Here is a 14,031-nt window from a genome sequence, read left to right on the forward strand (position 1 = left end):
GGTGACCTGGGGAGAAGGGGAACCCTGTAGGGTCTGGGTGAGGCTGCAGAGCCCTCTCCTAGCCAAAGCTGCCCAAACTTTCTTCCCCTGGAGGCTCCTTCCACCCCTCTCCCTCCCCTTCCTCCTGGACACCCCCTTAAACGGTCTCCGCCTTCCCTTCTCTCCTCTTCTCTCCCCACCTCGATCCACCCCTTTTCGTCTTCGCCCGCTCCCCCGGCTCTCCTGTCCTCCTCCTCCCTCCCTCTTTGGGCATCCGCCCCGTCAATCTCCGCCGCCGCCGGCCCCAACCCGGCCCCTCTCCGCCTCCCAGGCTCTCAGAGCGCCCCAGGCTCCAGTCGAGCCGCCCTCCGTTCTGCGCGGAGCGGGGCGATCTGTCAGCGGAGCCGGCCGGGGGGAGCCGCCCGGCCCGCCGAGGCTCGGGTTACCAGTGACTGACAGCGTCTCCATGGCGAATAATTTGACTCCGACTATTGTCTGGCGCTGGCAGGCCCCGGGTCAGATAACCGGACCAATCAGGGCGCGGGCCGCCGCGCCTCATGCCCGCTTAGAATAATATTATTAAGAAAGCTGAGAGCTAGCTAGACGGGAGGGAGAACGAGTGAGAAGCGAGCGAGGGAACGGCGGGCGGGCGCGGAGCATGCGGAGCGGCGCCCCGGGCGGCCCCCGGGCTTGGGCGAGGGCTTGGGCCAGGCGCGCGGGCCGTTGGGGTTCGGAGCTTCGTGGGACCCGCGGCCGGCGCGGGGACGTACGGCAGTGACTCGGGGCTCACCGGGGGCCAGTGCCGGGCCAGGGGGCCAGCCCCGCCCGCGTCTCGGCCCGCACGGCCCGGCGGGGAAGCTCCCATGCGGGACCGCGCGGCCCGGTGAGGGCGCGCGCGGGCGGGCGGGGACGCAGCCGGCACCATGTCCATGCTGCCCACCTTCGGCTTCACGCAGGAGCAAGTGGCGTGCGTGTGCGAGGTGCTGCAGCAGGGCGGCAACATCGAGCGGCTGGGCCGCTTCCTGTGGTCGCTGCCCGCCTGCGAGCACCTTCACAAGAATGAAAGCGTGCTCAAGGCCAAGGCCGTGGTGGCCTTCCACCGCGGCAACTTCCGCGAGCTCTACAAGATCCTGGAGAGCCACCAGTTCTCGCCGCACAACCACGCCAAGCTGCAGCAGCTGTGGCTCAAGGCACACTACATCGAGGCGGAGAAGCTGCGCGGCCGACCCCTGGGCGCCGTGGGCAAATACCGCGTGCGCCGCAAATTCCCGCTGCCGCGCTCCATCTGGGACGGCGAGGAGACCAGCTACTGCTTCAAGGAAAAGAGTCGCAGCGTGCTGCGCGAGTGGTACGCGCACAACCCCTACCCTTCACCCCGCGAGAAGCGTGAGCTGGCGGAGGCCACGGGCCTCACCACCACACAGGTCAGCAACTGGTTCAAGAACCGGCGGCAGCGCGACCGGGCGGCCGAGGCCAAGGAAAGGTACGAGTAAGTAGACCTTCTTCGGCGCCAGCTCCCCGGGGCCCAAGGGAGGGGTTCGCAGGGCTTCTGCCGGTCCCCCGGAGAGGCCTAAACTGGGCCCCCAGGCCCGGCCACATCCCAGCTGCAGCCCGGCCTGACTTGGACGATGCTTAGGCCTTTCTATGCCGGAGACCCGGCGAGCAGGGATTTGTCTAAAGCGGGCAGAGCAATTCAGGAAGTTGTCAACTAACTACTCGGTCGCTAGAGGAAAAGGGTGGAGAAGCAGAGAGCTTCGGGGCAGCGCAGGACTGTGGGCCTGTATCCCCTGTGAGGCAGGCACAGTAGGTCTGGTCATCCTCAGGACAGAGGGGTTTGAGCCCAGATGAAAGGGGATTTGCAGATTTCTTGCTGGTGGTGCTTGCAGATTTCTTGCTGGTGGTGCTTCCCGGCATTTCCCCCCAGCCTTAGCTCCAGGCCAAAGTGTGATGGGGTCGGGACTGGGGCTGGAACTTCCCTAGAATGACCTGGATGGGAAAAAGCCAGGCCATGAATTTTCGTTGTCACATGGAGTTGAGAGCGGGTCCTTCATCTCCTTAGAAAGGATCCAGAGGTGAAAGGGAGGAAGTGTCAGTTCTGGGAGAGAAGAGACGCATGCCCTGTTTTCTGCCTTGCTAGAGATAGCCGCCCTTCCCTGGCACTCCAGGCCCTTGATGCCTCTCTCCTTGGGCCCTACCTCTGATGGGTAGGTCGGAATGTCTGCGGTGAGCTGAGAGGCACAGAGGGGCTGGGAGTTGGATGTCCTCAGGTAAACCAGGACTTCCTGAACCAGCCTAAAGGTTGATCATTAGGCCCTTGCCACTGCCTGCCCTATAACCCCTCAGGACCTCAAACCTGGAGAGAAACTTATTATGGGAACAGAATCCAGCCCGGGGTAAGAGCAAAACAGGACACCTGGGGTTGGTGATATGGGGTGTGTTCCACCCTGAGTTTGAACGATCAGGGTCAGAGGTGAGGGTGCTGAACCAGAAACATCTTAGGGGGAGTGCTGCAGGCTCAGATACTTCCAGGTATCTGAGACCCTGAGGTTGGAGTTTCCACAGTGGTGAGGTCTCAGCTGCCAGCCCTGTGGGAAGCTCCCTCCCAGGAAAGCAGAAAGAAAAACCCTCCGGAAGCTGGTGACAAGAGATCCTACCCAGGATTTTAAATATCCAAATCTGGGGAGGAGCTGTCAGTCAAAGGCATAGAAGGAGGTGGGTTCTCTCTGCTGGGTCCCCCTCCACCCAAACCGGCATGTGATCAGACTCCTGAAAACCTGGGTTCTCAGACCAGGCCCCAGATGAGAGCTGCAGATACCCGGAGTGGCTGGTTACAATGGAAAAGCCTCGGCCTTCTCCCAGGGGCTGCCCTTTATCCCCCAAGCTTCTGGTCTCCCAGCTGACGTTTTCACTGTACCACCACAGAAAGGGAGTCCTCCATCCTTGGACCCTTGTCTCTAGGCCCAGCAAGGAGAGCCCTCACAGGGCTGCCCAGTTTGGAGCTACAGGGAAAGGACGCTTAGCCCCAGGAGCCTGTCTCCCAGCCAGGGGTCTCCCTCGGGCAGAAAAAGCAAAGGGAAATGAAGGCTTGTGAGAGGCCCTAAATCCCTTGACCTGGGATCCGGGGTTCCTTAACCTCCTAGCCCCACATCTACCCAGCAAACCTGGCTTGTGGAGCCTAGAGTGATCTGAAAATCCAGGCATCGTCTCTTCCTCCCTGCTCACCCCACAACTTCAGGGAACCCTGTTCTCCTGCACCTCTGTTCCTGAAAAGAAATATTGGGGAAGGGGGGAAAGAGGAAATATAGCAAAGATATTGATGAGATTGACAGCATGAGAGGTGGGGACGATAAGGGCAGAGGGGCAAGAGAAATTGGGTGTTGAGAGATGGAGAGAACGGGCAGAAAGGAGAACCCAGACCAGGTCGAGGAAATGGTAGAAACCGAAAACACCCGCAGGCCACAAGCCCGGGATCTGTCTCCAGAGGCTGGTGGCTGGCTCTGACTGTGACTGAGATGGCGCTAGGTGGTCTCGATGTCCCTGCTGACCCCGCTGCTTTGCTCCCGCACTTGCAGGGAGAACAACGAGAACTCCAATTCTAACAGCCACAACCCGCTGAATGGCAGCGGCAAGTCGGTGTTAGGCAGCTCGGAGGATGAGAAGACTCCATCGGGGACGCCAGACCACTCATCATCCAGCCCCGCACTGCTCCTCAGCCCGCCGCCCCCTGGGCTGCCGTCCCTGCACAGCCTGGGCCACCCTCCGGGCCCCAGCGCAGTGCCAGTGCCGGTGCCAGGCGGAGGTGGAGCGGACCCACTGCAACACCACCATGGCCTGCAGGACTCCATCCTCAACCCCATGTCAGCCAACCTCGTGGACCTGGGCTCCTAGAACCCGTTTGCCTTGATGAGCTTGCCTTTTGTGACTTGACACTGGGGACCTGAGAGTGGCGGTGTCCAGGGGCGCCCCGCCCCTGCGGCCCCACCAGGTACTGAAAGACCCGCAGGCTGAGCGGGTAGAACAGCCGGGTAGGGCAGATAGCTGTCTATGTTGGTTCTTGTTTGGGATTTATTTTCAACAAGTTACTTTTAGGATCCTTTTGGGGCTGGAGACTGAGTCTTGAACCACAGAAGGGAATAAATTATACACCACTGTCATTCTCTCTCTCCCTCTGTCTCTTCCTTTTACCCTCTCTTGCCTTGCCTTTTCCCCCTTTCCTCTTCCTTTCCCTTCCTTCTCTTTTCTTTTTTCTGCTTTCTGTCTGTCTTTCTCCCTCTCCTTGTATTGCTTTCCTTCTAGATTTCTAGCTTGCCACCGTTCATTCTCTCCTCCTGTCTCTCCCTTTCTCTCTCCTTCTCTGTTTCTCCTCTCTTCTCTCCTGCCAGTCTCTTGTACTCTGTGTCCTGGTCCCTCCGTATGTACCCCTGTCTTTCTCCTCCTGACTGGTGGTCTATCTGCCCCTACCTCTGGCCCTCGTTTTACCGGAGTAGGGGATGGGAGAGGGAAGAGGAGAGAAAAGACAGGGACTTTGAACCTAGGCCATCTCCTGAGGCCCTTTCCCTCGCCCATGTGAGTCAGTGGGAGCTGCAGGTGTCAGCTTTTCGTCTAGTAACTTAAGTGAGAGAGAAAGGGCAGCGCCACAGAAGCCCCTAAACGCCGCCTCGTCATACGCCCCTCCTCCTTCTCTCTTGGCGAGGCCCCGCCACACCGCGCTCTTCCTCCCGGGACTGTGACTACAGCGCTCCCGGCTGAGCGCGCCCCCCGAGCCGCCGACTTGCCGTCTCCCCGTAATGCCCTCATGTGAATGTTCTTCGGGAAATATTTCTGCTTTTATTTTATAATAAAATTAGAAATCATAAATATATAAATGGTTATATGCCACAAGGCCCGCGGGCCGGGAGTGCAGCAGTGTCTGATTTCCCTACCAAGACTCGACACCCCGGGTGGGCCGTTCTGGTTGGCGATGCTCTCTGGTGAGTCCCGAAACAGCGAGACGCCTTCCTATGCACACAACGTGTGTCAGTCGCTAGGTGAAGGCACTGAAATTCCTGAAACACCCCCCTCCCTTTTCCTGGCTGGGAAAACTCGCTGCAGAAGCGGGGAGGGGCAGCCTGCTGCCCTCCCCACACCAGCGACGCGCACAGCCCTTGCCAGCCTCTTTCTTCACCTCGAGGTCGAAGTGGAAGACGAGAAAGCTTGTGCCGAGGGCGGGTACGTGCCTTCGGAGATGCCAAAGCTGGGGAAGAAATTGGGCCGCAGAAGTTTCCTGCCGCGCGTACTCCTTGGCGGTGGTTGCAGTCTCCGAGACTGGGCGCGATGCGCTGCGCGGATTTGCCGGTCCCAGGCTCAGACCCCCAGACTTAAGCTCCAGACGCGCAGTCCCCGTGCTGCGTGTGGCAGTGGAGCAAAGGTATTCGAGCTCGCAAACCTGCTTCTGTGGATTTGCAGTGAAACTGAAGGGTCAGGGAAGGAGGGAAATCGGACTCAGGGCGGCCGGGCCGGCGGCCGCCTCTGCTCTCCTGTTTCTCCCTTTCTCTCTCCCTCTCTGTTTCTCCCTTCTTCTCACCTGCCAGTTTTTTGCATTCTGTGTCCTGGTCCCTCCATCTGTACTCCTGTCCTTCTCCTCCTGTCTGGTGGTCTATCTGCCCCTACCTCGGCCCTCGCTTTCCCGGAGTGAGGGGTGGGAGAGGGAAGAGGAGAGAAAAGACAGGGGTCAGACTGAGCTGGCGGCTCCGGCTCCGCGCATGGGGCGCCTAGGTGCTTCCGTGGCTATCAATTAACCTGCAGCGCCCCCTCCTCTCTGGAGTGCCAGCCCCCTCTTTAAACGACGCATCTGAACCAGTCCAGGCAGATCCGTAGTGGGCAGGACTCCGAGAGGAAGAAGTTGAGGCTTTCCCTTCTCGGGTCGCAGTGGCGGTAGGTACTGACCGCGTCCCTCAGCGACCAGGGCACCGCGGCTGGGCGGAAGGGAGGGGATGAGGCGCTCGTGGCGCCCCGAGTTCCTAGAGCACTGTGTCCTCTCGGGGCTTTTCCTTTCAGCGTTTTCTGGTAAAACCGGGATAAAATCAGAATACCCTTTCGCTTGGACTTTCTAAGCAGCAAGGATTCCTTCCTAGTTGAGATTAGAGCAGCTGCAGGCTGCTAAGCCAGCTAATTTGGCGCTGGAGCCTGGACCTCGGCCTGGGATCTGGGCAGGCCTGGAGGTCAAGGGGCTACCCCAGAGGCTGGGACTGCACGGAGTGGCTGCAGTCCTCTGCCTGGGGTCGCACCATGCGTCCCTCCACCTTTGCACCCCAAGAGGAATTCCGGTCAAGGCAGTTCCTGCGGCCTCTCCTGGAAGCTCTGCTCTCAGGGACAGCTCAGGTCCTCCCGGGAACTGGTCTGTGTTTCTATGGCCTGTGTGGGCCCAACTTCTGCTGACTGACAGGGTGAATGGCAGGCTACTGCCTGAAGGTCTCAAAAGACTCAAGTGATGCCTGAAGCCACCTTGGGACAGCCTAGCCAGCCACACAGGACTTGGTGATGTCCCGTGAGGTGCCAGAGCCCACTCTTCTATGTACTTACTTCTAGGGAGGAAGAAAACAGTAGCCTCTGTATCCTGTCTCGCCCCTGCCCGTCCCCCATTTTCCAGTCTCACACTCACAGGAAAACAGGCTCTATACCAACTTCCACAAGGATGGGAACATACACATTTAACATTAATTAGATTCAAGATTATTAAGAGCCTGCTATGTGCCAGGCATGGTAGACAACACCAAATCCCCTCACCCTCTCACGCAGCCACCACTCAGGGAAACACACAGACTGTCACACACATGTTCACCCCTGCACACATTAGCACAACAGACCCTCCGCCCATTTTCAGACACACAAACACATCCTCAGGCACTCTCCCACACTGATATACATGGGAGATACCTGCACAAATGAACCCTTCCTCATGCCTGTGCCCACACACACACACATACACATCATGCTTCTCCACAGAAGCACACAAACCCACAGCCACACACTGGTGCCCTGGCTAAGCAACCAGTCCCTGCCCATCGACCTGCTAGAACAAGACCCAGCCATGCAGCATGGATTGCTGGGAAGGCCTTGACACCTGGCTACTTGATGCCAGAGAAAGAGATGGTCCCAGGGCCCAGGTGGCAGCTGCTGAGGGATGCACCCCAGGCACTCTCTCAGCCAGCCCAGGTGGGATCTCAGGAGTTTGCCTGGAGTTTTCACCTGCCGGTAGGGGTCAGGGTGCCAGTCCCAGGCTTTACTCTGGAAAATGAATCCCAGAATAGGGGCACTACTTGTTGCAACTCCCCTCTTTTCCTCCCTCTTGGAAAGCCAACCAAGAAAATATTTAAATAAATAAAATTTTAAAAAATATTTAAACGGAGAGGCGGGTACTACGTGGAAGTTCTGAAAATAAATTTGGAAGCTACTCACCTACTGCACAAATCTATACAGGCCAGTCCTCAGTTCCTCACCTGGGAAGACCGAGCTGCTGTCCTGACCTGCGAATAACATTCACACAGATGTTGCTCAGTTGATTACAGCCACTCCCTGTCGGCATCCCCACTGAATAGGATTCCCAGTGGCTTGTCACCTCTCTGCCACCCTCCACCCCCCTCACCCTGTAGCAGTCATGAAAGTCACCAGTTTTGCTCCAGCCACCTAAAGTAACCAAGTGACTGGAAGTGCCCAATCTTCTTTTCTGCTCCCCTGAAAGCATTTGCTACAAGACACCCTTCATTTGTTCCCAACCAGGTCCCATGACCAGGGGGCCCTTTAGGGTGAAACCCCGTGAAGAAATAAAATCCAGCCCTAGGGGCAGCTGGCTAGACCAGAGACAGGAAATCTGCTTGGGGTCATTAAAGCCCCGGGCTACAGGGGGCAGAGGAGAGTATGCGGAGCTCGCTGTGTGTCCCTGTCAGTCTCCTTCCCACCCCCACCCTGGCGCCCCGCTGACCCTCTCCAGGACTCAAATCCCTACCCCAAATGGTATCTTGAGGGAGTGGTGCCTGCCTGGGGAACTGGTGGTGCCATCGCATTGCACCACGAAAAGTTAAACAGAGCCAGGGAGATCTGGTGAGAGAACAGGGTCTACTCAGTTCTTGGTTATCTTTAGTCGTTGTAGGAAATACAGTTTTGGCCAATGAAAAAGGCAGGACCAGCATCCTGGGAATTTGGCCTCCACAACCCTCTAGGGCCCATCTGCCGAAATCCGCGAGGGCGCTGGAACAGAAGTAAATGTTTTTGTGAGGGACAGTTGAAGAAAAACCGAAGAGGAGAGGACTTTTGACTGGGCCCCTTCCTTTTTCAACGTGTTCCCATCCTAGCAGTAAGACTTCAGTCGTCTGGGCCCTCAAAGCTGCCTAGGAAAGGCTGGAGGGGCAGGGAGACCCAGTGGCTGTGTACTGAAAGATGTGAGCTGACGTGAGAGAAAAAGCGTGCACCGCGAGAGGGTGAAAAAACACCCCGATGAGCGCCGAGGGGGCGGACGTACACCTCGGGAGGGTAGCAGCCCTTTAGTACACAGGTGTAAGGGTGAGCCCAGAAGCCCAGGAGCCCACCAAGTGCCCGGCGGAGTCGGGAAAGTCAGGCTGAACCTCAGGGCTCCCGCACCTAAGTGAATGCGCCGGGGCTAGAGGAGGATCAGCCTCTCCATTCCTGCCGCCTGAACACCCCCCCAGCGCGGGTTGGTGCTCCTTCCTGGAGCCGCTGCCGGCGGCCGGCTGGTGAGCAGGAAGGGAAGAAGGAACTCCTGGTCGCGGCGGTCGGGGACCAGGCTACGGAGCCGAGACTGGTCCTGAAAGACCTCGCGTCCAGGTGTCAGGGTCAAGGTTCCGAGCGACCTCGCGGGAGTCTCTTTTGGAAACTCCGCGGGTGCCTCTGCGGCTGGAACTCGGAAATGGTTTCTCCTGGGTTGCAGGATGGAATCGGAGTGCAGAGGCAGATTGGGTGCCCTCCGATGGGGTGTCTTCCACGCCGTTTCCCCACACTCTCGGCGGCAGGGCAGCTCCCTCGCCTGGCAGATGCCCGCCCCAGGCCGCCCTGCAGTGGAGAAAGTCTCCGTTACACCTCTGGGGATAGGTCCGAAGAAGGCCTGCCGCCTCGCCAGACCCAAGAGACGACCCTAGCTGCCCCAGAGGACTCTTTCTTGGAAGGACCCACAAATCGGAGAGGCCGGCACAAAGGCGGACATGAGACTAAATCAAGAGCTAGCAGCGGCCCAGCCTACCCTGAGCACCAAGCGCGTCCTCCCTCCCTAAGTACCGGGTACCGACCTCACCGCAGGCCGGCTCCAGGAGGGATACAGGGCTCCGCCTACTCTGGGCGACCTAGGCCTCCAAAGACCGCAGTGCAGCAACTCCCACTTGCCCCGGCGGGGGCGGCTTTCCAGGGAGAGTAACCAACGCACTGCTCGGGGTAATGCGAGGCTCTGGGCCCTGAGGTCAGGTGAGCGTGGGACCTTAGGACTGGTCAGCCCGATTCCCTTCGGCCCGTTGAGCCGGCGGCCTGGCCGTAGGACAGAGGCCTGGGACCCAGGATGCTTGAGCCGCCCCGCGGGCGACAAAGCCATCTGCAACTCTGTCATTCCTAGTAGCTGTTAGGCTCAGAAGACTCCACCACTGCCAATCCAGGGCCCCCAGGCCGACACCCAGGATTCTGTAGTCCCGCGGGGGAGCGCTGTCTCGGCTGCTCCAGCCCCAGAGTCAGACTTAAGCTACCTGAGATCGTCTAAAGAGTAACCGGTCTGTGGGGCAGGAGGGTAAGAGCAGCCGCAGGGTGCAGGCGCAGTGGTGCGATCATAGCTCACTCGAACTTCTGGGCTCAAATGATCCTCCCTGCCTCAGTCTCCCCAGTAGCTAGGACTACTGGCGCGTGACCATGCTTGGCTAATTTTTTTAGTTTTTTTAGAGATGGGGTCTCCTTACATTGCCTACCCTGGTCTTGAACTCCTGGGCTCAAATAATCCTCCCACCTCAGCCTCCCAAAGTGCTGGGATTATGAGGGTGAGCCACTGCACCTGGCGTATAACTACCATTTATTGAACATATACTATGTGCATAGAGCACTTTAGACACTTGGTATCTGTTTAATTCTCACAGAGCCCATACCAAGAAATTATTATTACCAGTATAAGAAACGAAGGTGCCAGGATCAGGAACTTGCTGGAGTTACACATTAATTACAGCAGCAGGACGAGCATTTGAACTCAGTCTCAGAGTTTGCAGCCACTTTCTTCCCAGGATGCCGACTGCCTGTGAGTGAGCTCAGTGCTTGAGATTGGAGCCCCACATGGTCCAGGAGCTCTGGATAGCAGGGGCGGGTGTGGTGACTCCCACGGTGCGGGGTCGGTGGGGGGATCTGGACAGCTCTTAGGTGTGGGGAGAGAACACCGTGCTACTCAATCCTCAGTTAGTCCTTGTAGGAAATAAAATTTTGGCCATGAAAAAGGCAGGGATCAGCAGCTCTGGGGCTATGTGAAACGTAGACCAAGGGGTGGTAACAGAACTCACAGCCTCAGTGATCACCTTAAATAGCTTAAATCCTGTGAAAGAGTTTATATCCTCAACAATTCACAAAATTACTCTTTCCTCACTTGCTCTCTACTGTGTAGACATGACTCACGGTCCAGCAGCCCAGAAGGGGTTTCTACCAGTGCTGGCTATTCCAGAGTAAAGATGGAACCGTGGAACCCCAAGGTCATCCTGCTGCTATCTCCCTCTTTCCCCTCCTTCTGCAACCTCCACCTGGTCTCAGCCACTCAGCTCAGGAAGATGAGACTGAGGATGATAGAAGGACCCTGAGGGCTGAGACATTAGTCCTTGTGGGATGTCCTCCTCTCCCCACCCCACCCTACCCCATTAATCCCACACTGGTGGGTTGGGGGCAAAGTTCTCTGTCTGGGAGCCAGTATATTAAAGCATCATTCCAGTCACTCTGGTTTACCACTGCAGAGCAAGGAGGCCAGGGAGGGAGGGGGAACCCAGACCCTGCTCTCTAAAGACCAGAACGGAGCTGGCCATCTCTGCTCCCCCAGCCTCACACAGGCCCCACTGGAAGCCCTCATCCCCTTCTCCACCTGCGGAGATATTGGTGGTACAAGCTCTCTGATTTCACCAGAGCTAGATGATTCTATCAGTTTTAAGATAAAGTGTATGAAATAGGCTATTGTCCTGAGGCAAAGCTTTTGGTGACACGGGAAAGCTACCATGAACTGATGAAGGAGGTCACCCATCCAAGCCTAGCGAAGTGAGCTAAACTTAAGGGTGATGCTAAACTTAAGGAGATAAACCCAGAAGTGTGAGTACTCCTCCCATTTCCTTCCCAGGGAAGAGCCCTGGCACTGATGGGGTGGGGAAGGTGGCCAGAGGGAATTAGAAAAGCAGAGAAGGTGAAGCTGAATCGTTTCAAAAAGCAAAGTAATATGAATAGTTCCTAGCATTCTTTATGTGGTACTTTGCAGAATTTCAATGGTTTCACAAAATTCTCATTGCTTAATATTCACAATTATATAGGTAGGCAGGAAAGTAATTCTGGTCCATGTTTGGCAGATGAGAAACTGAGGCTCAAGATGTTATGTGTGGCTCTCCTGAGGTCCCAGAGCTAATGGAGGCTCTTTCTTCTACACTCTACTTTTGAGGTGACTTGTTAAGTTTTGGGGAAAGAGCAGATACCAAACCAGCCCAAAGAATAAAGATTGCTCTTCTGGGATTGGGGGAAGGATGTGGAGAGATGGCAGCCATCATGGAGGTCTAGATGATGCCACAGAGACTTAAAGTAAAAGTATCTCAAAATCAGAACAATCTGCCTCTGAAATAACTAAAAGGAATGCCTGAGGCCACTTCCATACAAGAGAAGCCTGGGGAAGTGGATAGAACTGAGAACCAGAGCTTTGTTCTGTCACTGGACTCGAGACCTGTCAGTTAAAGCTTTCAGCCAATGAGCTTGGAGCCAGAGATTTTCTTAGAAGGTCAAGGTTTTGTAGTTGATGCCCAAAGAGCTGCAGATTTTGTAACTGGAGAAAATGAGAAGGGACTCAAGGCTTTTGTTTAATCTGAAAGCCTAGACCCTGGTTAGACCCTGATGTTGGTCTGGAGCCTTAAGTGTAGACGTCAAGAATCACTTTTTTTTTTGGTTTTTTTTTTTTTGTTTTTTAAGACGGAGTCTCACTCTGTCGCCCAGGCTGGAGTGCAGTGGTGCGATCTCGGCTCACTGCAACCTCCACCACCTCCCGGGTTCAAACGATTCTCCTGCCTCAGCCCCCTGAGTAGCTGGGATTACAGGCATGCACCACGATGCTCAAGTAATTTTTATGTTTTTAGTAGAGACGGGATTTCACCATGTTGGCCAGGCTGGTCTCGAACTCGTGACCTCAGGTGATCCGCCCATCTCCACCTCCCAAAGTGCTGGGATAACAGGCGTGAGCCACAGTGCCCGGCTGAGAATCACTTTATAATTTATTTATTATACCTTAAAGGAGTAGGTAAATCAAGTGCCCTGAAGGCGAATACTATTCAATGGCAAGAAATGGGAAGGGAATTAGGGGCAAGGAATGAGTGAAGACAAGAGTGATGACAAAGGGTGATGGAGGTGAGAGTCCAGGATATCTGGAGCCAAGACGCAAACTTGGAGTCAGGCAGGCGTCAGCCAGCAGCACCTTCCTCCCTAGAGACCAGGAAGGAGCCAAGGAAGGCACAAACGTGTAGCACCACATCACCTAGAGACAACTAAGATGTGTTGGGCACCAAGCCAGAGACCAGGAAAGACTAAAATCCCACCATACCTGGTAGCATGTCAACAAAAACCTACCTCAAACTCAAAATCTGCCCAACACAGGTCAGCTTCCAACCCAGATGGAGTTGAGGTAAAGGACAGGAAAAAAGACTACATAAGGTGTCACTGTAACAAATAAATTCCAAAACATAAGCTTATTTTTCACCTACCCAAAAGTTCAATAGGAGCGCTTCCGGTGAGCAGGTGGTTTCCCACAGGGAGATTCAAGGACCCAGGCTCTTTTATCAAATGGTTCCATCCTCACCTAGGACCTTAGAATCCTTTGCACTTAGTTGCTGGATAAGTAACGAGTGTGGAGGACAGGCATGGGAGGTGTGAGGTGGGGGCCGGTTTAGAAGTGGTACACTTTTACTCTTTTTTTTTTTTTAAACAAAGAATCAACTTTATTGAACATTCAAGGTCAATTTCTCTTCTTGCTCTTGCCTGTGACCTTGGCAAGAGCCAAGGTCCTGTGAGGACTGCAGCTGCTGCCTGATACAGAGTGGAGATCTTGTTGATGTAGCACAGACCAATCACGGAGAAGATGAAGCAGGTGGTGACACAGACTCGGTGGATGAGGCCAGATGCAAAGAGAGCCAACAGGAGGCACAGGAGAATCTCAGGGAAGGTATTTGCTTGGGATCCTTTGCCAAACACAAGATTCTCCAGAATCTTGAAGGCAGTGAGGGAGAGCACGAAGAGACCTGAGCCATGCAGGCCACCGTGGATGGTAAGCCACTAGGTGGAGGCCAGCTGATGGATCTACATCTGCATCCCAGTGAAGAGCAGCAGGGACAGGAGGGAGGAGATCGCCAGTGAGGTGTCTGTACCCACCACCATCATGCCCTGCCTGTGAGTCAAATTGGCGCCTCTGACCAAGGAAACGGCACTTTTACTCTTATTCAATTGGCTGGAGCTTTGTCACATGACCAACCAACTGCAAGGGAAGCTGGAAAATGGAGCTACCTGTGTGGCCAGGGGAAAAAAATCCCAGGAAAAGGATTTACTGAGTGTGTATGAAATGTTAGTCAGTTCTCAGTGATTTTAGAACAGAAGCAACAGTGCTCTGTAAATTTCCTTTTTCTATGCATGTGTAGTTATTAGTGTTGCTGTTTTTACTATCATGGTGTTTGCATAGTGTTTTGGGGATTGTATTTTGTTTGTTTTGTTTTGGGGTGGGTTTTTTTTTCTTATCTTGTTTTTTCTGTAGTGAGGAATGCACGTAGAGGTACTGCATGAGATCCAATTCCTACAAGCGACCACAAGTCATTTCATTTC

The 14,031-nt window shown here is 55.4% G+C and overlaps 1 protein-coding gene and 1 pseudogene across 2 annotated transcripts; one reads left to right on the forward strand and one right to left on the reverse strand.

Annotated features, from left to right (window-relative positions):
• Positions 1-363: 363 nt before the first annotated feature.
• Positions 364-4,860, forward strand: SIX2 (SIX homeobox 2). Of its 2 annotated transcripts, none has more exons than XM_003822654.5 (2): positions 364-1,462; positions 3,552-4,860. In XM_003822654.5, the coding sequence occupies exons 1-2, from the start codon at positions 903-905 to the stop codon at positions 3,865-3,867; spliced, it is 876 nt and encodes a 291-aa protein (XP_003822702.1). In that variant the 5' UTR covers positions 364-902; the 3' UTR covers positions 3,868-4,860. The 2 variants fall into 2 exon arrangements, with proteins under 2 accessions (XP_003822702.1, XP_034808946.1); XM_034953055.2 differs by having other exon boundaries at positions 364-1,468; positions 3,552-4,809.
• Positions 4,861-12,952: 8,092 nt separating this feature from the next.
• Positions 12,953-13,620, reverse strand: LOC117979139 (keratinocyte-associated protein 2-like; annotated as a pseudogene).
• Positions 13,621-14,031: the final 411 nt, after the last annotated feature.

This window comes from Pan paniscus, chromosome 12 (assembly GCF_029289425.2).
Source record: "Pan paniscus chromosome 12, NHGRI_mPanPan1-v2.0_pri, whole genome shotgun sequence".
NCBI lineage: Eukaryota > Metazoa > Chordata > Mammalia > Primates > Hominidae > Pan > Pan paniscus.